Below are 25,796 nucleotides of genomic sequence, written 5' to 3'. Positions count from 1 at the left end.
CGAAGCACCCAGAGCTCAGCAGCTAGCTCTGCCCGTTCCTCGGGTCCCAGAGGTGCCTCCCTCTCTGCTCCCACCCTCAGCTGCTCTCCTGCCACGGGATGAACAGGGGAGTGTCTCCAGGTATCACTGGTGCCCTGTGAAGACTGTGCTCCATGGAGAAGCCAGCAACGCTGTACAGCACCCATACCAGAAATGATCAGCTAGTGCCTCCAAGTCCCCGCTGACCCCCGTGGTTCAGTCAGCCCCTCTTAGCACAGGGGGAACCACAGCAAAGAGATCTGGCACAGCGCTTGCTGGAAACACTGGCTCACAATTCAGGCTCTTGTTGCAACAGACAGAGAAGCATCTGATTTTTCTGTGGTACTAAATATAAATCTTAAATGCTTCTAACACTTTTAAGTTGGACATCAAGTAACATAAAGGCCTTATTTGAAAATAATTACAGTTACGACTTCAGTGACTCATATAGTACCTTTCTTATGAAACCACATCAAGTCCCAGGTTAATACCCACAACTACATAGCCCTTCCACAGATTTAACATTTTTCTCAGTCGTGCTTCTGAGATGAGAGGGGAATCTATGGGCCATGCTGTGTTGCTGTGCCACAAGTAAGACAGAAGGAGGGTTGGGGGAGGAAGATAACAGGAGAAGAGAAAAAATAATATGCAACTATATAATTAATGATGATGACACACTTTGAAGGGGCAAGTAAGATGATGGCTTATATCAGAACCTCAGGAACATCAAAACAACAACAGTGATTGCTTAGCATCCTTTTTCTGCATATATTCCTTTGTATGGAAAGAAGTGAGCATTTCACATGCCAGCACTTATTCTCATTTAGTGACACTCAAACAGAAGTGCCTGCACTGCAATGCAGACACACTCAAGCTACTTGCAAACCTCACTAAGCCAGAATACCTGCCTCAGTGAAGCACCAGAGCCTGGTGTCTTCCACCATAGCTTTCTCGTCCCAGCAGAGCAGCCTGACACCACTCAGAGCCACAGAAGGGATAAGAAACGGAGGTAAACCTGTCTGAGGCATTGTGAAGGACAAAGCCACAGTTGCCCACAGGAGTGGGTCTGCTTCTCGGGAGGAAAAGAGGGAGGGGAAAAAAAACCGAAAAAGAAGTCCAAATGCCCTACTGCTACACACTGCACAAGAGGGCTGAGAAAAGCAAACATTGAGGATTCTCGGGAAAGAGATCAAGAACTTTGCAAAAAGCCTTAAGTGTTAGAAACTAAACATGCTGAAAACAGCAGGTTAGAATAACTAAAGTTAGTCAGAATGATCTGTTCCGTCAAACAGCTTGGCTGAAATAAGATTTTAAAAACAGAATTACTACCTGTCTTCACACCTGCTGGGAGGGGATGCATGTTTTGATATCCCTGCTATAGCAGAAACAAAGTCCATGCTGGAGACAGAACTCGGAAAGATCCAACCTAACAACATACTACTAGGTATTTTCAAAATCTAAAGCGGAAGCTCAATGCAACATCAGAACAGTTCTAAAGAGCACCAAGTTTTTCTCACCTCATATACAGAAACATTTTTTCCGGAGCTCTATATGCCCTATTTGTGAATAGAGACCACCTCTAGATTCTTTTCAAGAGATATTTTTGTCTCAAAGTCTTATCTGCTCTGGTAGTAAGTAGTTTCATGGTTGAGTAACCAAGACACAGCAGAAGAAAACCCACATGCAAGGCAACTATATTTATTTTACAACCATTTTTTGCAAGTCAGCTTCTATATTGCAGTCCTCCACACCACACCATTTCTAATGTCTACATGAGGTTTTCATACACTAACAGAAGAAAGAAAAACATTTGAAAAATAAGGAAGCATGATTATAAAGCCATAGTTTAGCAAGAGAACAAAGAACCAGTGTAACATGAAACTATTTTGAAATACTAAGCTTCATATAAAGGTCTTGAAATCTAACCTAAGTGGCTGTTATACTTTATTTGGATCCAGTTACACTATATGTTTGTCCTGCCTATGTGGTTAGGAAGAGCTCAGCTATAACCAAAATCTCCATGCTTTAACCTGATATAACACATGGAGGCTGAACACTTTTTCCCCTTGTCTACTTTGCAAGATACAGCCATGTCACAATTCAAATGAACCACAGCCCTGTTTAAACCCATCTATTTTTGTATTGTAATGCTACCCTAGCTCATACTTAGCCAATAGTTGAGGGAAAAAAATCTCACCAGGAAAAATACTGGAGTACAGAAATAACTAGATGGTCAACTGTGGTTGGGAGAAAATTGGTTATTTTTTCCCCCTCTGGAAGCAAGGCAGTGATTCCTGGATCAGTGGTCTGCTACATTCAAAACAGAGTACAAAAGCTATCTGACTGACTACTCCTGATAACCAGTTTCTTCACCTATTGTACTTGGGGAGCAACGATCAATAAATCATGGCCTAAAAGGAAGAAAGTAGAGCCTTCCCCATCAACTAACACAGGGATTCCAACAAAATCCCCCAAAAAATCCCAGTCAACCCTGTGGTTTACAGTAATTTTGACAGCAAAACAAGAACTGGTAAGGAAACTCCAGCTAACTCACTCCTGGCCAAGGGCTGCAGTAGCTAAACCAGTAGAAGAACATGGTCCATTATGGTCATGTAGGGACGCCCGTGCAAAGCAGCAGTGACAGCTACCAGGATGCACTCAATCTCTTCCCACCAGTGTCCCCACCCCCATCCTGTTCCTCCTCTCTCTGCGAAACTTAATCTCCTTAGTGAATAATGAATGGAAGGGACCATCTGTAATCCAGATATTTTCATCTGATTAGACAATGCAGGAGACGTGCTTTATCTAAAAGGATAATTAGCTCAGTGAAATCCGCTTCATCGAGCTGCCAGCCTGCATTGTTTCTAAATTTAGAAGCCAAAACAGGTTTTTATTCAGGTTTTTCAAACAGATATATTTGCTCAACAGAGACTGCAGAAATACACTCAACAGCATCTGATTCCTGTAACTCTTCCTGTAACTGGAAGAAAACCAGTAGGTTGCTGCCTGGGGGAAGCAACAAGAGGTACACTCCAGCGGGTGCGCATTCATCACATAGCAGAGCAACAGTTTATGAAGGTCAAGCCCCTCTGCTGCAGAGGAGGGCTTCATTCTCACCCCAGCGCTGGGCTGGGAGTCTCTCTGGTAACGCTCTGTTTGACCGGCTACACAAAGCCATAAATTCACACGCAGAATGCCTCATTCCAGCAGCCTCCATGCAAACACTTGGCTCACAAAAACCAGTCATTTCTGCCTGGAAAAGTACACATGGTTATTTTTAGGTTCCTGTTCTTTTCAAAAATAACTGGAGGCATGAATCCAAACCTCCAAAATGTGGCATCATTTCAAAGCCACAGGGGACGTTTGGAGGGCTTTTCAAATACCAAAACATCAAGTTTCCCGCTGAAATAGGGCATTCAAAAATATCTGGGACAAACAGATATCTTGCCCTTTCCTCAGCTGCAGTGTACTGTTAAGCAATGGAAGGTTTTAACTACAGGTGATGTCAGTTACCCCACAAACCAGCAGCTGGTATCAGGCAACAAGAGACAATGAAACTCCTACACAAATCACTCTGCTTTTGCTCAGAACAGAGATTTCCAGGAAAACAAGCCAGACAGGGCACCCCAAACTCAGAGACAAGCCTGCAAACTTACAGATGCCAGACTTCCACTGATTTATGCACAACAAATATCACCTCTAATCCCCAGGGCCACACCACAAAGCATCTTCAGCAATTAGAAGCTACAGGGGTTTTCTCTGCACAGCCAGCATGTGTCAAAGATGTCCATCCAGCCAAAATCCCAGCCTTTAGCAGCGCTGACCTGTGTTTTTCTGCACTTATTTTGAAGACTTGTAGATGATTTTCACCTACTGCTAAAACAAATTTTAAGGAACAGAAGAAGGCATTCTGTTATAACAACCCTGAGTAAACAAAACCAAAACAAATCCCTGTCTTCAGCAGCAGTCCAATGTACGACTGCAGCTACCACCAACTTCACTTGCAGAGACCTACTCTAACCTATGACTGGAAGAATACCTTCCCCTAGCAGAAGAGTACAACATGTAGTAGGCACTGAGGACACACTGAAAACTTTCGTCAAGCATACCCCAGGACGAACACTTAAGCACTTTCTGCTACATGGCAATCTCAGCATTGTGCCCTAGATACCTGGAGATGGCTCTGATTTTGAGGCCACATGAGGATATTTACAGTTAGAAACCATGAAAACCCATCTGCCTCTTAATTGCAATACCACTTTTTAATCTGATGACTGCACATGTGCAGAAATTCCCCAAGAAAGACTCTGTAATTATCTAGGCCTAATGACCTTAGAGAAGTAGTCTCCCTTTTCCTTCAGACAACAGTTTTCTTGAAAAGAATGGGGTAAGGCTAATCTTGGAGACTTCTCAGTTCCACGGGAAGAGAAACAAGAAGATAAAAGGAGTTGAAACAAAGTGAAATGTGTTGGAAAGGGGACATTCTAGTCCAAAAAACTGAGGTAGATGATAATGATGAAAAAGCCCTAGAAGTATAATGCATTCCCTCCGCATGCAAAAGAGAAGACTAGTAAAGAATATGATTATCCCTAACCGATCAGGAATTGGACATCAATGACCATACAACCATAGCACAGGGATGCAAATATTTATAGCAAGTTGAAACATATCAGTTGAATATAAAAACTAAGAAAGATTCTTATCAGGAAGTGGTACTCTCTTGGTGTGGGGGGGTTTTTTTTCCAATTAGAATCATGAGATTGAACAGCTCATCATTTAAAATGAAACTCAGTTCATTTAACAGGATTATGAGATACGATTACCTACAATAGCTGGAGATCAGGAGACTTACAAGCCAACGTATGATGAGCAACCTTTCTCCCACTCCTCTCATGTCCCAAATGGATCTTCCCACTCTAAAGCTGCAGCAATGACCCATTACTAGCAGCTGTAGCTCTGCAGAAGCCTTAGGCATCCAACATGCCTAGGACACTTTGCCACTAGCTACTGGAGAATAACATGCAATTATCATCTGAAAGTGACTATGCAATGATGTTTTGTTCTACTGAAAAGATCTGCATATATGTGACTGTGTATTTTGTATGGAACCGTTTCTCAAAAGAGACTCTTTTCTATGATTGTGGACAAAATAGAATGGAAATATACCTGGACAATCAGGGTTTATTTTAAATGTTGTCACTGGACCTTGCTCACCATAATTCATGTGCCTAAGCTCAGAACTTCCAGCAGTAACAAGAACATTCTAGTGGGGAAGGCGAGGAAGTAAATCTGATGGTTGCAGAGCTGGTAAGTGCAATCAACTGTTGCATCACCAGCACAGTCCTACCTAGAAGACAAGACAAGACTTAAGACAAGCAGCAGAACACTTTTCAGTGAGAAATCAAAAATCCATCTGTATTGGAAACTTTTAATTGTACTAGGCTCTTGGCTGTTAAAAAAAAAAAAAAACCACAAAAAAACGCACACACACAAAAAAAACCTGCAGGCCCAACTCCAGGATTTATTGCTGCCTTATGTACAATTTTTACTTTTACATCAAGGCAGCTGTTATGTGCATGAAGTCAAAACCACCGTCCACATTATTCAGACAAAGCTGCAGGTGGGATCCAAGACTTCTTCCCACTGAACTTCTGCCAAGCTTCCCTCCTCCAACACTTTATTCTTCTCAAAATATTTATTTTTTCATATGACTGCCTAAAACATTAGAGTGGAATTCACAAGTTAAGCTCTGCTGATGACAGACTATTTCAATTTGTGCTTACTTTGTCTCCAACATTTGGAATTTTGGGACCCCATTAAGTATTTTGCAGCAACAAAATTGTTCTCCAGAAAGATAAAGATCCCAGGCTTTCAATTCCATGCCTTCCAGTGTCTTCTAGCTGCATTAGCAGACAAGTTTGCTCTCTGCTTAACAACAGTCACCTATAGAAGATGCTGTCTAAGGAATTACTAAAGAAAATATACTGTTTGGCAAAAAAACGCAAATGTAAGCCTAGCATGTTTGATGAAGCAGTAAAAACTAAATAAAATCTGCCCTGTGTGCCTACGTGTAGAAGACCAAAATCTATCTTCAAGCATCACTACGACAAGGTGATAGGAAACCAAGTTTCCTTAAGTCAAGAAGTGCTGCAAGTGTTCAATTCTTCCCAGAAAAGCAGACTACATACTCAAGAGAAATTTTACTTGAAATGCTTTTCAGAAAACAGTTATAAAAGCCGAAGAGCCAAGCAAAAAAACAAGTAGCTTTGTTTCAATATAGTACCAGACTCTGTCACTTGGAATGCACAATATGGAAATGCTCGCTGCCTACGGCAATCAATATGCTTTCAATATTTTAGTCCAAGTTCCTATCCTATTCTTTAAATTACACAGCTCATAAGCAGAGTATCTTCAGTAACAATTCCTTTCATGTAATGCCAGCTGGGTGACACAATGGAAAAATGCCATATGGCCACTTCATGAAAAGTAAAGCTTTCACAGTGTTTCCACAGCAGGAAAGAGTTAGCAGCCTGATATCAATCCTGCTACAAACTAGTCCCACAGCAGGCCCAGCATCCCTCTGAAGAAAATCACACTATACAGTAAAGGCATTTCAGGAAGAAAGTGCACAGAGGCAGGTGGCACTCTCACCTTCTCCAGCCTGCTTCCCAAAGGGAGAGTTGTAGCATCCTTCATTACAAGATAAGCCCTCTAAAGAACACCAGGAATCCCAGCAGACACAGAAAACTGGGAAATAAAGGCTGGCCATCTACCACCTGCCATTTCATCCCACACTGCTGGAACACTGAAAGCCATGTGGTTCAAACCATTCCAGTAACACAGCAGTACTGGCTCTGTACAAAAGGAAAATGAAGAAGTAGTTTCCCAAACACTTGCTCACACTTCAGCTGCAGTACACATTGCTAGCTGCAACTTCAGAGCAGGAAAGAGTGACCCAACTTCTCTGGGCAATTAGGGAACAACCCTGATCCATCCAGCCTCTTCCTTGACTATAGGCGAGTGGTAGGAGAAGCATAAATATATTTATTTTCAAAACTCCCAGTGGGTTCCTATTGTACTATGATTACATACATTTCATCACTGGAAAGTGATTAACTAGGGAGCAGATTTTCTTAATGACATTTAAGAAAGAGGAGAAAAGGAAAAGGGGAAGGAATGACACAAGACAGTGTATGACTGCACATGCTTCACACTATCATACAGAGTGGAAAACACATCCACAATGCTTAAGTAACATTCAGAGGAAGGGGAAAGCTATTTCAACATGTGTCCCTAGCCCCAAGCAGAGAGACACCACGTGATGACCCATTTACTCCTCCTGCCCTAGCTCCACCCTCAGAGCATCTAATTCCCATCCTTTCCAAATCAGAACTACCCAACCACCATCCTTCCTGAGCCCACAACCCACCCCTTACATCCAACTACAAACCACCTATCCTGTTAATTGGTCCTGCCGTTTTCTGCTCTAATCTCACAGTCCTGGCATTCATCCAGAACTTCAACCCCATGCTCCCCCATGTTGAAACCCCTGCTATCCCATCCCCTCCACCACCTGTCCCAGGTGACCACAGCTTCACCTGCCTGCAGAACCAAAGCTTCAGCTTTTGTTTCTAGCAGGAGATTTCAGAAACCCAAGGAGGCGCTGCCATTTTCAATAGTCTACCCAGCAGAACCCCCGCACCATGGAGAGGGGGATGGGGAGTAAAAGGAGATATAATACAAACAGAAGACACATGTCAGCCCCAGTTAAAACGACAATGTTTTAGAAGAATAAATCTTCCAGGAGCTTCTGAAGAGATCTGAAAGTGCTCCTAATAACACCATACCACATGTCAAGCAAGACAAAGCGAGGGGCCTGGGACGATGTCTTGGAGAACACCATCCTCGGGATCAAGATAAAAGCCAGGAAGCAGATATGACTCATACTGCTGCTTGGCTGGTGAAAGGCTGAAGAGGACTTTGCAAATTCTGTACATCAGCATGGATCACAAAGTTTTTCAGCTGAATTTCACTCACTGTGTATTCTGCATGTTTTTTCCCATACCATTTCATCCACTTTCTGAACTCTCTGTCCATCGTCTAGAAAAGGGAGGAAAAACAAAACCACCTATTAGAACATCTCGTGTTACCAGTTACATCACAGTAAAAGGAGATGCAGCTCTGACAGCATTCATTGACCCCCAAGACTGTTTGGTTGGTTGGTTTGGGGGGAGAGGGGGGTGCCATTAACATTCAAAGAACAGGCAGACAGACAACTACTGTAGTTTAGTTTCCTTAAAAAAAACATTTGCTTTATCAGGGCCAAGTCAAAGCTGGCACCTTCTTCTCTCCCCCCTTTTCATCAATGTTACATGTTATAAGCAAGGCAATTTGAGTTGACACTGCTCAGCACTAAAAACGGCTCAACCTTAAGTAGCCACCGTGTTGCAGTACATAATCCCACAGTGAGTAGGAGGCACTGAATGCAGCCCAGTCTAAGCCCAGATAGCAAAGGAACAAACGGGATAAAGACAGGTCTGCTAGGGTGAATGAGAAAGCAGAGCGCGGCACGCAAAGCATTGCAACAGCAACAGAAGGAGCATCACGCTTGCTGGAGCAACCAGGAAGACTAGGGCTGCAGAGGATGGAACCCTGTAGCTGGCACTGATATTCCATTGCCCAAATATCAGAGAAAGGAATCAAAAATCTCATCCATCAGGATAGCTTGGTGCCTTACAAATATGCATTTCCACATTTACAAATCTTGTCCCCATCTATATAAATTTACAATATGCACCACAGGTCATTACTTTAGAGTGGCAGTGAGGGTCCAGCTACACCTATACAACGCATTTGAAAATGAAATTCAAGTGTCTTGGAAGACTGAAAAAAACCCTCCTGATCTTTAGGATTTGACTCCACATATGGGAGGGCCCAAAGTAGCAGGGAAAGGAGACAAGGGAGAAGCATAGCAGCAATTCTGGCTTCACTGACAACTTAGACATGGTGGAGACCTCCATTAGCAGGTCAATAAAACAGTGTGTGTTGACAGATGTGTTTGAAAATTCTTTATGTTTCAAAAGCACTCCAAAGCATAGTAGGATAACTCACAAAAATCTTCAGTATTTTCATATGCTGTATGAACTTACATTTTACTATTTTTTTAAGACAACTTCACTAAAACTAATCCATAAGATTCTTCCTCTTTAGCTGCAGCTTTTCAAAGTCATCTGCATTAATTATCATAGTAACCAGAGATGCGTTGCCACAGCCAATCTTAACTAGAAACTTAATCCAATCCCTTCCACAAATGTTTGTCAGAGATGGGGAGGAAAACTGGTCCATTACACACAGCGCAAGGCAGATTAGCTGTACACAGGCAGCTTCACACATTCCGACACCGCAGCAGCTGTTTAGTTGTGAAATGTGACAGGACATTGCCTGTAACCAGAAGAATAACGCAGTATATTTTGTTCATCCAGTAATCTTATGAAATACTGGGCTACTTCTGAAACTGAAGGTACCCCGTGAGTTAATACTCCTAATATTCAATTTGTGGGTAATTTTTTTGTTTGCTAACCATTTTCACTAAAGCCTTGTGTTTGTACAATGACATGAAGGGGTATTAGTGAAAGTGAGAATTTAACTTTCCCTCTTTAACAGTGATCTTTAAGTTTACTATTAAACACAGACAGGAGTCCAGGCCTTGCAAGTGACTCCCTAATGAAACCAGAACGCTCACGCAGAGGGACTACAAAGAGCACTCCAGTTGGAAATTTCCACTGGGGCACGGCAGGGGAAACAAAATGGATTTTTAGATCCTTGTCTGATCTTCTTTGCCAATGTGTTTATGCATTTTTGCCCACACCACTGAAAAGGAGGATCAAGGATTTATTTTTTTTCCCCTTCCTTCCGAAGGTATAATTTTCTAGCCTGTACAGACTGAGTCAGCTTGTTTTAACAATACGGAAGGATAAGTTTCTGTTCAGTCTACTGAAGAAAGTAAACTTCTTATGGTAAGGCATGACTAACCTTTATTGTTTTCTTGTAGCTCATTTGCCTTCCAGGTTTGCCTTGGAACTGATTATCTTTGTGTGTCCCCATTGGCACAGAATTAGAAGTGGTGTAAGGAAAACTGCCTGCCTGACTAAACATTATGGTTTTGTTATAATATGACTTCATTTAGGTGCTTACTAAGCAGTTATTAACCAAATACCCAACACAGGCCTCATAAATTAGCCTACAACAGTTTAATAACTAAGCTGAACTTCAGCTTTAGGACACCAAAAAGGGGCATCGCTGTTGTAAGCAGAAACATAGCCTTTAAAGCCTTTAAGAACTATTTGTTTGGTGAATTCATTCCTAGATTTGCTTAATGCTATGGCCACTGGAAGCCCTATATTAGAGCCATTTCAGACACAGAATGATTGCAGGTGTTCAGGTGAAGCTTACACTGCACTTCCTTTCAAATAGGTCCTGCACCATTACTGTTAAAACAGTTTTATATCTCCTGGTCCTCAAATCACTTCAGAAACATGCTAACGCTCCTTCTGTGCACTCCACAAGCACTGCTAGCAAACAACTAGACATACGCTTCTTTCCCCAAGCATGCCATGCTCCAGGTCTTACTGACCCAAGAAGCAAAAGCAGCTAGGACTCAAACTCTGCTTTTCTTCCTGCACAGGACTTAACAGTAATCCTGAATCACTGAGTTAGCCTTCAAATAAGGCATATACACACAACTCACTTCAAAACACCACTCACCTCAGCATATTTGGCTGGAATATCAGCTTTCTCCACACCATAGTGATGTTTGCAGTTTGTGGCTGCAGCCACTTGAAGCACCACCTGACCCACACCTGCAGGAAAGAAAAAACAAACCTGAGAACAAGTTTCAGTAGAAAACCACTGCAAGAGGAGATAAGAGGTTTTAGAGCAAAGGCCAACAGGCAAAATGCAGGTAATCTGTGGGACCAGGCTTCAGGGCACAATTTCAACTCCCAGTGGTGTCTGACAGTTCCCATATGAACTCTGCCTATCTCTCAGTTGAAAAGCAGATTCAAGGCAACATGCATTACTAAAAAGTCCCAATTCCCTACAAGATGTGAAATACCAAGAACCTGGTTTTCAGTAAATAGGGTTCACATCCTAACTAGAAAGTAAGGAGCGCAATTTCACCTTTCTTACAGAAAAGAATTTCTAGCATTGTAGTTCCGAGGTTTGCATTTTTCAATACATTGAGCACTTTTTATGATAGTAGCATAAGACTACAACATTTACAGCAATGTTTGTATTGATAATTATTAATGGCTACTTTTATTAAATATTACAGGCTCATTTTTACAAATTCACACAGGTTTCAGAATAGCTGCATTTTAATGTTTTTGTCCACAAATTGTCCACAAATGCATTCCATCAAATCTACAGTTTTTACATAGTAATTCACTATTTAAGTAACTGAACAAACAGTTAGACAAACCCTACCACATCCCCAAACAAATACTTGTTGGTCTTATACCTACGCCATTAATTTAAAGATTGGCTAAAACGTTTGTCATAGTCTAGCAATATTTATGCTGGTTTTCACCAAGAAACACAGCACAAATTCTGAGAACACATAAAGCATATTTATAGATGAGCTACTTCAGAATACTACTTTAGAAATTATTATAGGGTTCAATACTTAAAATTTCAGAAGCAACCACTAAGCTAGCAAGACTAAGTATTACTTAAAAATGCATGAACTTCCCATCACTCCAAATTCTACTTGCATCAGATGCTACCAGCAGTAATTAGCTGCCATTTCTACACCTCGCCTGAATGCACTCCTTCTCCCCCACCCCAGCTTACATTAAAAAGAAAAAAGAAAAATATTCATTAGATTTCTCCTGTATGAGTGACCCACATTTTGCACACACTAGAGCAATGTCATTCCACATTTGTTAAAGCAGTCGCTTCAGATTTTTTTAAAACATCCAATATTCATCAATAGTACACTGATGTATCATTTTTTGTCTATGGCTAACACAAAATGCATTCTTGTCTCACCAGTGCACTTAATCATTCTGCAGATGACCGCATGGGAAACAAGAGTGAATCTAAGAGGATAGCCCATTTGCACAGAAAACATATTGCTGTTTTCCATTTCATTGGCTGCCGGCAGGAAGCGGCACTGGTAATTGAAGGGGTGGAACTCCTGCATTTAAACCATTACCACTATAATGTTGTCTGGCACAATGAGAACTGTAGTGCTGACAGGGGGTTTTGTTGTTGGGTTTTTTTGGTTGGTTTTGGGTTTTTTTTGCCAAGTCTCATTTTGCATACACATGCATATTTTAGACACGTGCAAATATGGATGTACCAATTTCTGCAGGGGAGAGAGCATGGACAATCAAGGATCGGAGGCAGAACCATTTCACTGTTTCTTATTTATGAAGAACAAGGAGGACAAAGACTAAAGAGATGATCAAGAACACACTGCATTGTCAGATATCACAAGACACAGCATAAGAAGTTATTAATCTTTTATTTCTTTGGCTTTTCTTTTTGCAAGAACTGTATTGTAATTTCAGTTAGCCTAATGACGCATACCTCCATAAATTCTTCCTGCAACGAGCCACATATTCCTGGCATCACACACAAAACTACCAAGAAGAGCCACAGCATCCTGGTGGGGGTTTAGCCCCGCTGTTCAGCCACTGCTGTATGGATGTAGTTATTGGAACAGCATTAAAATTTACTGATAGAAATAATATGCTATGACAGTGTTTTCATTTACACTGCACTCAATACTGCACTGATCACTATTTACAAAAAGTTTACTCCCTCAGTACAAACTCAACAACTATGTTCTGGTTTTAATTGTTTCAGTGCTCCAAACACTAAAAGTCAAAGGCTTCTGAATTTAAACCATTCCTTTCATACAGGTTTTTCAGACTGTGAATTTTTATACTGTTGGTCAATCTCCAAGGTTAAAGTGGGGAGGTTAGCAATAAATACCTGATTTTATTTCTGATGATAGCAAGTAAAAGTAGCTAACATTTGAGCTTGTTACATAATCAGTAGCACTACAGGGGTTCAGATATGATCTTCTTTAACCTTCCTCAACAAACAATTGCAAGCATCTATGGCAATTTTTTTCTACCAGATGGAAAAATAGTTTTTCAGATCTGATGCTGTTCTAAATGTCTCATCTGAACATAAGTCATTGAAACAGGAAATTTCAGACATAAGTCCTACTGAGGGAGGAAGCAGGGGGTTAAAAAATAAATAAATAAAAAACACTGACAATCCCTGACTGGACATGTATTAAGTTTTTTGGGGGAATGGCAGTCCTGATGTATTTAAATTTTTAAAAGATTTTTAACAACTGAATGTATTTTAAAATATTTTTCCCCAAAAGTCCTGTATCATACCAGCAACAAAACCAAAACATACTTCATTTAAAACTTTACAACCCATCCAGTAAAAGGGGAAATTCTTATTACTCCTTTCCTGCTTTGAACCAGATTTTAGCAACAAAAAGAACATCATCTTCTTACTCAGTATATCTCTTCCACATGTGCTTATCTGGTTTCTTTACCAACTAGTAGTATCTATTCCTTTTAAGACTCTAACCTGTTCACGAGATGCAGTTGTAGGCTGGAAGCTAGATTTTGTGGGGTCTCACAAGGCAGCTGTTAAAGCTAACCATAAAGTCTTTTCTGACCCACTGAAAAGTATGTCAGAGGAAAAAAACTGCTTCATTTTCAGATTCAACACCAAATGTTTCACACTGGCATGGGAAGGGTCAAGAAATCACATTTTCAGATGTGAAGGGCATAAACTGAATCCACTGAAAATAGATGAATCTTTAGAAATGGAACTGCTATTGTTATCTTTCAAGCATCATTTTAATATTGTCTCTTCTTTATAAGTATATCCGCCAATAGCAACAGAAACCAAGAGTTTTCTGTAACTAGGGTTTATTGCATTTGTAGGACGACATTTCACTAACACCACGGGGAGAACGTCTGGGATGTGTTTGGTCTTTTTAATCTTGTGATAAAAAGCAGGAGCATCATTGGGGATTATCTAGAAAAGGTGCTTATCCTGTAACACAATCCTTAGTCCTGGTTTACTTTCCAAATTTCACTTTTTTTTTTTTCTTTTTTTTTTTAAAGAAAGGAAGAAACAGCAAGCAAAAAGAGAAAAAGAAAACCCACTTAAGTTATTGGTCACTTACCACTGCCCAAGTCAACAAACAAATCATCCTCTGTCATTTTAATTTCATCTATCATTTGGGCCACTAAGTCAAAGGAAGTTTCTCCGTAAACCTCTGGGGAAAAGGGCTCATAGTTGTTAAGTTTCTCTGGATCAGTCACCGAGTGGTTATACACTTGCTGCAGGATGTGCCGGAGGAGCCCGTTGGAGGGACGAGTGTTCAGTTTCATCGGTTGGGTGGTTCCCTTCCACTAAAGGTAAAGAGCAGGAAGAAGATATGAACCCAACGTGAGGACAACTAAACGTCACCAAAACAAGGCTGCATTGGCATAATGTAGAAGTGAGAAAAATTCCCTCCCATCCCCTCTCTCACAAGCTGGTCTGCAGGTGCTCTGTAAAAACAGTGAACGATACTAAAGAAATTACGCAACACCGATTGCTCTATATTTTCTCACCTCAACTAAGAGGTAATTTCAAATATACCTGCTGGAAATAGGTGGTAAAGGGGAAATTAAGGAGACGTAAACATCAATAGGCAATGTAAAGCTTAATACTGAATATAGTTGGAGTAGGTGTAAAAGTTTGTTCACTTATTTTTTATTTACTGACCACCACTGAACTGATGTTGACTGTACTGTCAATGTAACAGCAGTTTCATTTTCTTTCAGGAACTGTAGGATGGGAGGGATCTATGTACTCAAACAGGGAGTGGCAGGAAAGAGATGGAAATCAAGCTTCCTTTATTCTTCAAAAAAAACCCTGCCCTAAACATAAAACTTGTTAAGTTTTAAAAATGTTTACCTCTCCCTTTGATAAGAAAAAACAAACAAAAAAGAACAGCTCCAGGATCCCTCGTAAACATTCTTCTGCTGGAGATTCAGATGGCAAGAAGAAAATGAAACCAACCATGTTTGCCATTTCAGCCAGCAATTGCAAATGCTGCATAGCTTCAGATTTTTTTAGCTATTAACCAACATACACATGAAGACACCTGAATCAAACAAGCACAAGTTTTTGGGAGTTGGAGGCGCACAAAGTCAAGGACAGACTGGCAAAAAAAGTCTTGTTGCCATAATACCGCACACTTCAAATAATTCCCACAAGCACAGCAGAGAAAAATTCCTTCTATACTTTCAAAATTAAGTAGTCACATTAATTCATCGTTCATGTTTTGCTTCCTCCAGTTCAACCTTTTATAAGGGTAAGAAAACCAAAAAGCTTGTTAAATTGTTTTGAAAACAGATTACATTCTAGTTTTGCCAGTGATCCTGCGCCAGGGTGATCCTGCAGAACAGAGCAGCTGAACTGAGTGGCAAGCAAGGAAATTCCTAAGCCATGGATCACTTCCACAATACACAGGAGAGTTCATATGGATTGTTTAAGTACCCATAAGCCACTGACTTCCCCATGGAAAAGTAAATCTGTATGATGAACCCCTATGAAACATTTACATGCTAAATGCAGAGAAACCTTTTCTTCCCCCTAAATGTAACTCAGCTATTTCAAAGTGCCAGAATAATGGTGCCAGAAGTGCACACTAAAGAGTAATAGCTTACAAATCCACAGTTTGCGAAAGAAAAAAAAAATATTTTTTTTCTTTTCTTCCTATAAGAATGTCCTTCCAATACTAACTCCTTGGCTGCCCAGGTATGATCAAAAAAATAAGGTTTAAGATCAGACTTCAAGTCCCCAAAAGAATGAAAGTGCTGAATACTGGTGATGCAACTAGAGTAACACATACAATCCAGTGCCAAGTCAGTCACTGCTTTCTGGATATTATTCACTATATGTGAATTCAAACCAGCTAGATAAACATGATGGTGCGTAACAAAGGTAAATACATACCAACTGATGAATGCTATCAATGGCTCGGTTGTATTTGTCACAAAGCCTCTGCATGCTTTCAAAGCTATGTGGGGAGAAAGAATGCAGGGACAGTTAAAAACAGAGCTCTAAAAGGCAGGTTTGAAGATACAACCTTGTGCTTTCTTCTCATCATACATACTCTAAGTAGGTGGCTATTTAGGGTTTGTTTCTTGCAGAACATGTAATTATATGCACAGCTTTAGGACTTTGTATAGTTTCCTTTAAAAAAATTCCCAAGTAGACCAGGAGCACATGACAAATAATATTAGTTTCTTTAATTAATGGAAAAAGGACTGAACTCAAAGTATGACTTATTATAAAGTTTTGTATTCTCATAGTCCCTTACTACTTTTCCATATTCTCAGCTGCACAGAAATTTAATACATCTGTAAATTTTTCTCCTTTGTTCCATCATCTGTCCATGATAATCAGTCCTGAGACAGTAGATACTTTTCTAGAAATTAACTCTGGGACTGAAAATGCAGATAGACCCAGGACACAACCTAAATTTTCACCCATCAGAAAAGCATACTGATTGCTTCATGGGTTGGTTGGGATTACAGTCAATTCAGGCAGATGCCTTAATGACAGAAGCTGAGAGGATTAAATAAATTCACCTCAGGCCAGGGAAGAAAAGATATTACTAGGAACATCATCCATTACATAATCAGACCCACAAAGCAGCAGAGAAAAAAAAAAGAAAAAACAAAAAACCAACAATATAAGGAGTTGCAGGAGTAAGATAATTAAATCATGGCCATCCCCAAATCTGAAAAGGGGTGGGGGGACCAGGGGACATCGGAAGGCAGTGGCTTTTCAGTCTCTTGTGATCCTGATTACTACTACGCTGGCTAGGACACCTCTCCAAGGAAGACTGCTGACTTCAAGCTTTCAACTGCACATGCTTATTTCCACATTAAGACAAAGCAAGAGGCTGAAATGGGTTTTTGCCTGCACAGCACATGCATTTCTATAATCCACTCCTTTTCATGCACATCCATGTGTCAGTCTATCTGCTACAAGTAATTTCTCTGACAAATTTTTTCAAAGGAAGTGAAAAGACTAACCATTACCAAAATTACAGGTTCCTGAGTTCATTGAAAAGCTGCAGAAAGGTAAGTGGGGTGTGACTTTTAGGACCAGATGGGTTTCTCTTTTATTCAGCATTGCTGCAGACCACACTGATGCTACCCAGTTAAACATGCCCAGGGAGGATGCCAGAACTACAAAAGTTACAGCATTGCAGTCACTGTGAGTAATCCACAAATCTAAGTTAACAGATTTGATTACAAGGGATGCTCAAACCTGATTTCTCCTTTTGAATTCTTCAGGAGGAAGAGAGGGACTAACAAGTCTTGCAATGAAACAATTAAAATGAAATTGAGAGAGTAGGAAGCAACACCTAAAGCAGATCATGATACAAGGATCTGGTGCTCAGGACAATAGCCAGTGATTAATTTGAGCGATGCAGTTTCATCTGTAAACCTCATTCTAAAATTTTAGTCATGCTGTGGACTTGAACAAATTCAGTCTTTCCCATGAAAGCAGCTAAGGAGGTTTTTGTAAACCGCAGCTTGAGGGTCATCTTTTTCCAGTCTCAGTACAGCCAAGTCAATACACAGAACCTCAGACCTCTCCACAGATATACCACAGGTCAGAATCTAACTCTCCCAGCCTCAAGGTGAATGCCACATACTGTACATTCATTTTAAGCTATTTGTGGAATAAGTATTCACATGTAACTGCAAGCATCTTAAAATTACTCCTAACTGCCGAGAAGACCTGTATGAATCGTTGTCTTTTAATTTAGCCCCCCACCCAAACAGCATCCCACCTGCACTGAATCCTAACCAGAGGAGGGATGGGAAAGGTTAACCTCCCACAGTCATGGCAGGAAGAGGACATGGCGCTGACAGACAGCTCTGGCACGCCACATTCTAAACAGGAATTCTTACTACAAAAGTAGAAACCTCAGTGCCATTCAGATTCCTAACACTGGACACAGTCCAACAGCGCAGATACCGATCATTGTTTTGGAGTGAGTAATTCCAACGTACACCAGAGCTCAACTTTCTGCTGTGTGGAGTTTCCAATTATGTCCTTAATCCAACAGCCTTTGCCAATATTGCTGTTACACATTTCCTACCAAAATAACTCTGCAGAGTCTGAAGCCAGTTCTAAAAGAAAACTTCAGTTCATAGTGTCTAAGAATAACTAGTTACAAACTGATTCACTGTGAACCGGGCTGGCCTGTCCTCCTGGTGGGAAAAAAATATTCCTCTCACCTTTTTGTATCATAGTCAATTAAAACATAGTTTTCCATAGCAAGCTTGAGATCTGGGATTTCTTCACAGACCCACCTGGAACGAGAGAAGAAATAATTAATAAAAACAGGTCTAATTAGTATAATAAAGCAGTCTGTCTCAATTCTAGACTGGCATTGCTATATGTAAAGACAGAATACTGCAGCAGACCTGAAAGATCACAATATTGTTAAGAGTAAGGCAGACATCACAAAATGCTAACTGGAAAGATGCAATAGTTCGCATTTGTATTGAATAAACAGTAAGGTGCCTGTAGACACTGGCAGTAGCATAAAGCTCTTGAAATGGTGCAATTTCAAAACAAGATGATAAATTTATTCAATGCATCTAAAAATACTCAAAGCCACGGCTGATGCTAATCTAACATAAAATGTAATGCAGAAATGCAATATTTCAAAAGAATTCTGATACGGTAACAAGCTTTGACAAAGCTGAATGTGGAGGAGACGTTTCCTACAGCACCCAAAACTAATGCCACCAACCAATTCACTGCAAGGATATTCTCCTCAGTGTAGTGCTCTAAACTACTCTTATACCTTACATGACCCAACCCAAAACAGATTTTTCAAAAGTTATTTTGATAAAAGATCCGTTTTACATGCTGAGTTAACAAAGCCCTGTATGTTGTTGCCATCAGGAATGGAAAGTGCACATCCACTTGCAATGCATCTGACAATGGCATCTCACAGAAGAGATCTTCACTCTTGGAATGTAGGAAGATTAATTCCTTTCAAAGACAACTTAAAAGCCACACAAACTTTGCACACACTTTCCTCCAAAAGCATCAAAATGGGAAAGCACTATCATCATCAAAAAACCTCAGAGCATGTCATAGGATGAATTCCAATAGGAACAGGAGAGTTTCTTCTTCATGCACCTTGATGCATGCTTCATTATTAAAGTGATGAAAAAAAAATTAATGATGACTAGAGATCCAACAGTTATGGTTCCTTCTGGCTCATTCACTTATCAAATAAATATATAAGCAAGTAAAAAACCAGAACTTCCACATCTATGGCTGACTCTTCTGACTAATATCTCCCATCTCCCTAAAAACATTAAGACTCTGACCTCTGCAATTTTTTTTCTCTTAAATTACGGGAATGGGCAGTCAACAGCTGTCTACCACTGGCTTCAAGAGATAAATACTTCTTTACATTCTTTTACCCACCACTTTCATAACCACATTGCGGTTACTTTGTACAAGGCAGGCAAAGGCAGCATGAAAGCCTTCTAATGCACTGTATTCACTGCAATCATGCTTACAACACAGTTGTGAAACATCAGTTTGGTCCAACTGCTTTCTAACACAGTTTTCCCCTTGCCTTCAGCTAGTGTAGCACAGAAACCACTAGCATCAATGACTCCAGCAATCACTTTGTGTTTAAATCCCTTCAGAAAGGGTCTTCTGAATAATCATATTGACAAATAAAGCCACAAGTTCCCAAGGCACAGAACCTTACCAACACCAGTACAAGTGAACTGGAAGTAGCAATGGCAGTGCATCTTGTGTCAAGGTTTTGTAATTTTAGAAAAAGAAATTTCTTTAGAAGAAAATTCTCAGCTTTAGCCCCTAGCCTCATTACACATTCTCTCCCAACACAGACCATGGGACAATGCTATGATTTCACGTATATAAGTGATATTATCAACAGTACCATGCAAGCACTTAGCTCTCACACTCATACTGGGAGCAAACACGGCTCACTACCTTTTCACAGGCCGAATGCAACTGACCAAATTTCAGGCTCAGGTGGCTATGCAGATAAAACACCATTCTTTGTACCTCACCTGTATCTGCACCATCCAATCATTAAAATCTGCTGCAGATACAGCCCCCAGACAAAGGAAGCCTGTATGATAATAATCCAAAACAGTTAACAAGAACAGCTTTTAAACAATCTAATGTGAATAACACATTAACATCCCTCACGCATTTGGGGAATTCATGTTAGCATTTAATAAAAGTTATTCTACAGCAAGTCACCTCCTAATCCTAATGAAATAACAGCAAGCCATGTCATAACCACTGCCTGTGTTGGGAAATTCTCAGACTTCCTACTCTTCGTATCCATCTTTCACCTTTATCCTCCCGTGTTCCCCACATTGGTCCAATTCTATCAGCAGAATTAAGAGGAATGCTAATAGGGACATCAATCCCAAATAACGCAAATGCTAACAATGCTGTAACATCACAGCAACAAGGGGAAAGGGAGAGGGTGCGCAAGAGGATATGCAAGACCAGAATGAAACACATCATGCCAATGATGTTTTCTTAACCCTGCTTTTCTAAAGATCGAATACGGACTGCCATAAGCACCAAAGCTAAATATCACTACTCATTTTTAATTATTTTCAAAAAATAGAATATAGCAAGTTAAAACAAAGTCTGTTGGACAAGGAGATTTGTATTGCAACAATCTCAATCCAGCTTCAAAAATAATTTAGAACCACTAAATTATAACTGTTGCCCTCCTTTATATCTTGTCTCAAGACATCCATTCACTGAGATGCAGTAAGACACAGGAAAGGGTTTTAGCCATGCCTGCATTGAACACTTACCGAATTGTCTCAATAATTTCATGAGCAGCATCATGGTGTTTGTCCTGAAATAAAAATAAAACAAGAGATGTGTTCAAAGAGACATCAGGTGTGTTGTTTGTCAGAAGATTACAGGAATCACAATCTTTAAGAATATAGGTGGCAAGCATACTAGGAAAAGAGTCTTTGATTGCCACCCAGGCCATTAAACCCATCAAAATGAGCCCTCTAAGAAAAAATAAGGCATAAGGAAATACATTTTTTAAGTTTCTATGGACTAGCATAAGATTTACATGAAGGAACCGTCATTCTACTTCTTATTTCTTTGTCATTTCCTGAAATCAGGAATCGTGTAGCTGATACCCTTGAGGATTATTGGTATGCAGTAGGTACTTGACTGCAAGTTCCACAATGAACAGCTGATTTCATCGACCTAGCATCTGGTACATGCTCACATCTCCATATGGGCAGTAAGATTCTAGCACAGTGAATGGCTTTCTAAAATAAAGCATCAAATAAACAGGAGGAGTGGATATCAGTGAAGGGAAAAGAAAATAATAAAAAACCTCACAGCACACACACAAAAAAGGAAGCCTGAATATGCAGACCTTTTGATGAACTGAAAAACAAAACACACATGCACAAAACACATTAAAACTTGTGCATTACAAGTATACACTGGGCTGTAAGGCACAGATGTTTGTTGACTTTCATTGGGGAGTTTACTCAGGAGCAACAGAAGCACAAGTGAGTTTAGCAAGCCATTCCAAATTCATGCTAATAAAGCCCTTGGAGGTGCATGTATATGCACCATGCTACAAAAAAATTCTATTTTAGGGAAGTTACAGGAGTTCCTATATATATTGTTGCATCCATCTTGTGAAGCCCTAGTTACCAGAGTCCATCTGCACAAAGCTGAGGTTATATTTAGACGTTTGTTTCTTGAAGAGGCTTTGACCTTTTAATTAGCAGCCTAGTATCTAAGGACCTTCCAGAGTTAGAGGTGTAAAGGCTCACCCACTCTCAAATAATTGCCCTTGTCTTCTGCTGCAGAAATGTCACTTCTATAGAGTTACCAGGGGGAAATTCTATAGCAAAGGGTAGGGACAGGCAACAGAAAGCAGAGGATTGGGGGTAGGGGAAGGAAGGGAGTGGAAGAAGAAAAACACTAATGGACAGATGACAGAAAATGGCTGGGATTACTTCTATTTCTTCAAGACATGGAAGGACATGATATAAGTCAAATAGAAACTTTTTCCATCACTATCACAGCCCTCATATTTGTATGAGGAAGTAGGTTTCCCCTTGTATAACCAGTTTACAGACTTAGGATCAGCCAGTCTTGTAGAAGTTCTCATTTCAAGAAACTTGTATGTGACCCTTTAGATACTTGGATAAAAATCTCATGACTGGGAGGGATAGAAAGGCAGGCAAACACTTCTGAAAGTCTGTTGTATTAAAGGTATGAAGGAACACTTCCTATTTTACTAGGAAAAGCTTTTATTTTCAGAATGCAAATATATCCCATATCTAGGATTCACACGAGAGACTAATCAAAGAAAAACAAAACACTCCAGTTACAATATCAAAAAGGAGAAACAGCCAACATAAAAATAGTCAGGACATTTGGGATCGAATACACAGTGGCCTAGAAGCTGAGCATTACCTTGGTCATGTTTCATAACAACATGCCGATGCTACACAAACACCCCAAACATCGCAAGCCATGCAAAACAGCTCTGCTGAAGTTCTGCTTCGTCCAGTCTATGGCATTCACTCAGGGCCTGGACTGGGACAATCCAAATCCAACAGAAACCAAGAGCACCAATAAACAGTCACTCAAGTTAAGTCCAGAAATGTCAAGCAAGTAATTCCATTGGTAAATCTTGGCCTAGAAAACCCACCAAGCAACTGAACTAAAATCTGCTCCTGACTCTCAGTGCACATATAGAAAAAGCATACAGGAGGAGGACTTTTCTTTCTTTTCATTTCTTATCTGCAAAGTATAAAAATAACCCAAGACAGTCAACTCATCCATAAACATCCTCTATAAATTTTCACCTTCTGCCACATGTGGAATTATCACAGTAGAAACCCCTAGGGCTGATCTAGCTCTTCCAGTAAACTGTGTTCCTGTATAGTAAGAATATGCTTTATCAACATAAGCACATTATACCGGAAAAGTGAATTCAGGCATATTCTGGCATAACCATTTTCTCTGAAGAAGTTATATTCTTCGTTGATGGTTTTGGACAGTTTCAGTGCTAGCAGAACACACGAAGAAACCCCTTGTCCTATAGGTCTTCATGAAAACACCCCTATAAATGATCAAAATGATCAAAATTGCTTCATTAACAGATTCCTTTGCCTTGGGTTTAAAAAATGAAAAATAAATTTAAAAAAATTAAAAAATAGAAATCACAATGCACATCTACAACTACAGATCATCCAATTTAAGCAAGCGGATTTACTAACACAGCTTCATGTGGAAACTCCAGCCAGAGGGGCCTTTCTGAGCTTAGTTTGTGTCATTATCTAGGAATAATGAAGTTGAAAACAGTTCCACATTTACTGCTGCTGAACTTCTCATGTTGAAACACTTACCAAGTTCACTATACTCTATAACGAACATACTTTCTCCAAGTAGACAAGCTCCCAAGATCTCATGCAAGTCTTGCAAACAAAATCAGATATGATCTCCTAACATTTCTTCAAAGCAGATACGGCCATGGAAAACGGAGGAGAGAAGGGGGGGAAACAGATCTGAGGGAAATACAGAGCAGTTTCCCTTTTCTTTTAGTCCCATTTCAATATTACAGTTGTAAAATTTAATAAGAATAGCATAAGATTTAATAACAATAGACATTAAACAGCACCAGTCATCACACCTGTATTCATGCAATTGTTTATGACACTGGTAGAGAATCCTCAGCAACTCAAAAGGCAAATTGAATAGAAACCTCACCAAAACCAGGCTTCACTCCCAACCAGCATCAGCCTCCGCCCATCATCCTTTCAAGCAGATGCACTGGTTTTGGCCAGACTCACAACTGAGCTCAGTGCAGCAGCTTTAACCCAGATCCTTTTACAGACCCAGTGGATGAACACTGAAACCAGCAGGTTGGGAGGGTCCAACAGCAATTCCCAATGGCTCTGCTGCAATCACAGCAGTCTGACACACCTTACACCTGGCTAGGCCAACAGTCAACCCAGCACACTTGAAGATGGCATGAAGCTTCTCAAATTCAGACACATTTTTGGCTTTGGGGTTTTTGTTTGTTTGTTTTTGTTTGGTGTTTGTTTTGTTATGTTGTTGGTTTGGTTGGATTTTTTTTCTTTTTTCAGGCTGCAATGACCCATGATCAACACCAGCATGCCAGCTACACCTCTAGCGCAGGCACATTATACAAGCACATTGTGTTATACTTTGGCAAACAGTCATCCATGAGAGCACAGCTTTTGTCAGTAAAATATCCTCATAAAAAGCCTCCTACAAACAGACTGGCTATCAATCATGAAGTACACTGTGCAGAAGCCTTTTGGATGAGTCTCAAGAAACATATCTGTTCTGTTCACAGTCACGAGATGATGCCACAGTACTCTCTGTCACGAAGAGGAGCTCCATTCATCCTCCAACTCTGCTCCAAGCTGTTCTCCCTCCCCTACACGCTGATGTGAAGCATACTACGTGCTGCTCGTTGGCCTGGCTGTACTTCTGCAATGTTCTTATATTTATGTAGTTTGAGAGGCCCTTGGAATCTTCTGAGCCACATAAATGGAAGCTATTTCATGGGACAAGACCTTATCTCTTTAATGTGGTCTATGCACTAAGTATTTAAAGTAAGAAGTTGCAGTCTGTAATAATTATTGAGAATGCCCAAAGCTATTCATAACAAGTTTATAAAAAAAAAAAAACTAAACACACATTAAAAGTTAGTTATTGTAGTCAATTCTCTCCAGCTGAACTTTATAATAAAGTTCTTATTTTCAACCTAAACATCCAATTTAAAACTGAAACGCGAGCTCCCAGAGAAAAGTCAATAGTTTTTGCCAAGACATTTCATTGGAAAAATAATGGAAAGAAAGCAGACACTTTTTCAAAACTCACTTATAAAAGAATCCAGTTTTCTATGGAAAACAGTGGAGAACAGTTTCAGCCAGCATGATTGAACAGCTTCGCAGTTCTGATTCTTACAACAGATTTCTCCATCCACATGTTACTACAACTCCAATCACAGCAGTTAAGAGTTTGAAGCCAGAAACACACCCACTGCTATTACTTTTAGTACACTTGTGCCCAGAAGCCCTACCAGCATGCACAACTCCTGCTTACACACCACACCAAGCAGACAGAGTCCTCCTACAGAAGTCAACAAGCTGCATTAGCCATTTTGCCCTTTAGGACATGGAGAAGATGCCATAGAGCAATTTTTAAGAGTTTGATCTTTCCCTTCACCTCTTCTCCAAAGTATCCAATCCTGATTGTTCAGTCTCTGATCATGGGGTGGGGGGTGGAGAAAAAAAAAGAAAAAAGGAGAAAAAAAAAGAATTATGAATGTTCCTGCGTGCTTCAATGGTCAAGTCAGGCAGCCCTCTTTGTAAAAAAGACATTTTGTATCTCGCAGATATGAGAAGTCCTATATGTGGTTTTAGTGGCCAAATAAAACAGTACCCAAAAGCTCTTTCCAAATATATATTTTCATTATCATTACCTCATTATCATTATCCACTCTTATTTCATTATCATTTTCTATAATCACATATTCTGTTTGTTAACCCACATTTAAAAAAAAAAATAATAATCATCATCAGTATGACCAGAACTTTTAAGTTCTCAGTAGTAAT

General features: G+C 40.1%; 1 protein-coding gene across 6 annotated transcripts in view; it reads right to left on the bottom strand.

Annotated features, from left to right (window-relative positions):
* The window catches only part of DOT1L (DOT1 like histone lysine methyltransferase), a 70,558-nt gene that overhangs the window by 31,280 nt on the left and 13,482 nt on the right, over nt 1–25,796 (bottom strand). For all 6 annotated transcript variants that reach the window (XM_049808017.1, XM_049808020.1, XM_049808024.1 and 3 more), the window contains exons 2-7: nt 20,973–21,016; nt 18,372–18,446; nt 16,066–16,129; nt 14,243–14,471; nt 10,783–10,877; nt 8,056–8,118 (exon numbers count right to left, since the gene is read on the bottom strand). In XM_049808017.1, the coding sequence (XP_049663974.1) occupies nt 8,056–8,118; nt 10,783–10,877; nt 14,243–14,471; nt 16,066–16,129; nt 18,372–18,446; nt 20,973–21,016 (570 nt within the window). The remainder of the gene's footprint in view (nt 1–8,055; nt 8,119–10,782; nt 10,878–14,242; nt 14,472–16,065; nt 16,130–18,371; nt 18,447–20,972; nt 21,017–25,796) is intronic.

Source organism: Accipiter gentilis, chromosome 8, assembly GCF_929443795.1.
Source record: "Accipiter gentilis chromosome 8, bAccGen1.1, whole genome shotgun sequence".
NCBI classification, from domain to species: Eukaryota; Metazoa; Chordata; class Aves; order Accipitriformes; family Accipitridae; genus Astur; species Astur gentilis.
The sequence above is the reverse complement of the archived record's forward strand: the minus strand, read 5'-3'. Positions and strand labels throughout refer to the sequence as shown.